The sequence below is a fragment of the Habropoda laboriosa genome, unplaced genomic scaffold (assembly GCF_001263275.1).
Source record: "Habropoda laboriosa isolate 0110345459 unplaced genomic scaffold, ASM126327v1 scaffold15, whole genome shotgun sequence".
NCBI classification, from domain to species: Eukaryota; Metazoa; Arthropoda; class Insecta; order Hymenoptera; family Apidae; genus Habropoda; species Habropoda laboriosa.
In genome coordinates this window covers 825002-827028 of record NW_017100141.1, presented here as the reverse complement: position 1 = coordinate 827028, position 2027 = coordinate 825002, and the positions used below count along the sequence as shown (strand labels likewise).

The 2027-nt window shown below is 42.7% G+C and overlaps 1 protein-coding gene across 1 annotated transcript in view; it reads right to left on the bottom strand.

Annotated features, from left to right (window-relative positions):
• Window positions 1-188, bottom strand: part of LOC108571359 (ras-related protein Rap-2a) — a 2098-nt gene extending 1910 nt beyond the window's left edge. Inside the window, exon 1 of the mRNA XM_017933379.1 lies at window positions 94-188. Coding sequence (XP_017788868.1) covers window positions 94-188 — 95 coding nt within the window. The remainder of the gene's footprint in view (window positions 1-93) is intronic.
• Between the last annotated feature and the right edge of the window lie 1839 nt (window positions 189-2027).

Sequence of the window (2027 nt, the reverse complement as noted above, 5' to 3'; positions counted from 1 at the left end):
AAGTAATGTGTAAAAAGGGTATAAAGGAGGGAATAGAACACGCTAGAGACAGGAAACGCTTTTTTCCTCTCTCTCTCTCTTTGATATCCTTACCGAACGTTTTTCGTCGTCCCATCCTCCTGGCCCTCCTTCAACGACGCCGGCTGTAAACTGAAACGCCGACGAAATTGTTGCCGACCTTTCATCATTTGTGCTGCTGCGTTCCTGTAACAGAAAATTCATAAAAACACACTCGGAGAAACTCGGGGGACAAATGAAAAATTAATGAAAAGCTTCTGCCTCGACGGTGTGTGTGTGCGTTGGCTCATGTTCGTGGTTAGAATATGCCGTGTTCCTCGCGATTTCCTGGAATCGCGGACAAAATCTCGCGACGATCGATACCGAGGTGAGACAGGGCCAGAGAGGACCAAAGACAACCTTTGCGCCGTCTATGTAAAGTTAGAGTTGCGTCTATGGTCCAGGTGTTAGGGGAGAGGAGGGATGAAAGGGAGAGTTTTGTTTCGGATAGGATTTAAAAGAAACTGAGGAATCATTCTGCTTCTAATTGATAATAGCGGAAAGGTCAGCTATCTGGCTATTAGTGAACGCGATATTATTATACTTCTTTCTACATTTATCTGCCTCATTTTTCTTATTTGTCGTGTACATATTTTGTTTCTTTCTGGGACATCTTGGTGCATCGAAAAAGTTTACACGTCTGTTTCCATCAGCAAAGTTCGATTTTCTAAGAGTCGCGTAGCGTTAAATGTTCCCCAGCGCGTAGATACGCCGGTGTTAAACTAATTTTTTTTATCCCCCCCCCCCCCTTATCTTTCGCGCTTGACTTTGGAAATTAGTTTGCATAATTCACCGGGGCGACGTCTGGGATAATTAATGTGAAACTGTAGCAAGTAACGTTTCACGTGTGCATATCGTCGAAGGTTTCCGAACAGCTGGCACACGAGGCGATTCCGTGACCAATAGGACCGATTGAACCACCTACGATACGCAGATAGGTATCGGTGTTTTCGCTGATAAAGCGGAACAACGGGGTACACGCGTCGTATCGATCGACTCGGCCTGTTTAATCGTGATACAATAACGTCGATTCTAGAAAACGAATCGTTTCACACCTCGCGTCTTTTAAAAGAATGCTTTCGTTTCGTAATCGAAATTTGGATGAAAGTAACGTGGAGGCAGAGATTGCAATCTCGCGGAATAATAAGGAATATCGCGGAGTTTAATGAGAAAGTTGGCGGCTCAAGAACTGGAGGTGGAATTAAATGAAACGGGTAAACGTTGGTTGTAACTGCGTTTGATGTAGCATGTTAATTTTACGTATAATGAATATTTTCGGGGGAGTACGTTGTTATAACACAGGATTAACGTCAGACCGTTCGAGAGTTGGACGCTTTTGAAACATTCTTATGAATTTGCAAAAGGAGAGAATTATTCAGAGGTGAATCCTTCTAAGCTAAGCTTAGACGAAACGAATCTAATACTTTGGCGTAGCTTTCCAAGGGAGGAATTAGCCGTACGCGTAATTCACATCCAAGGATTGTCGTCTTAAGTTCCTCGTTTCTTCTCCCACAGCCTTGACGCTACTTCCTTTAACAAGTTTCTCGCAAGTCTCTGTTTTTTTCTTTTTTTTTTCTTCTCCCTTCTTTATTCTTGCTACAGTAATGGCCCCGGCCTGATTAAGGAAGTAATCAGCAATTTGAAGTCCTTCGGGAAAGTTTCTCGTTTGATGCGTCGCTACCCTCGTATTTAACGAAGCATGTAAATTGACGTGGCAAGTAGAGGGTAGATATTGTGGAGAGTGATGAATAGGAATGGACCCCAGGTGGGTGTCGAAAGATGTTCATTTTTCTGGAATCTCTGTTAAGTGGTTTGATTTCGAGATCTCTCTCTCTTGGAGGGAAATTTCTCATTTGACTCGTAACTAGTCCCTCGTTGAACGTGTTTGAATAGATATAGATATATTTAGGGTAGAAATGAATGAAAATTGAATTGAAGTCTTTTGAAATTCGTACAAATGGCCTGACCTC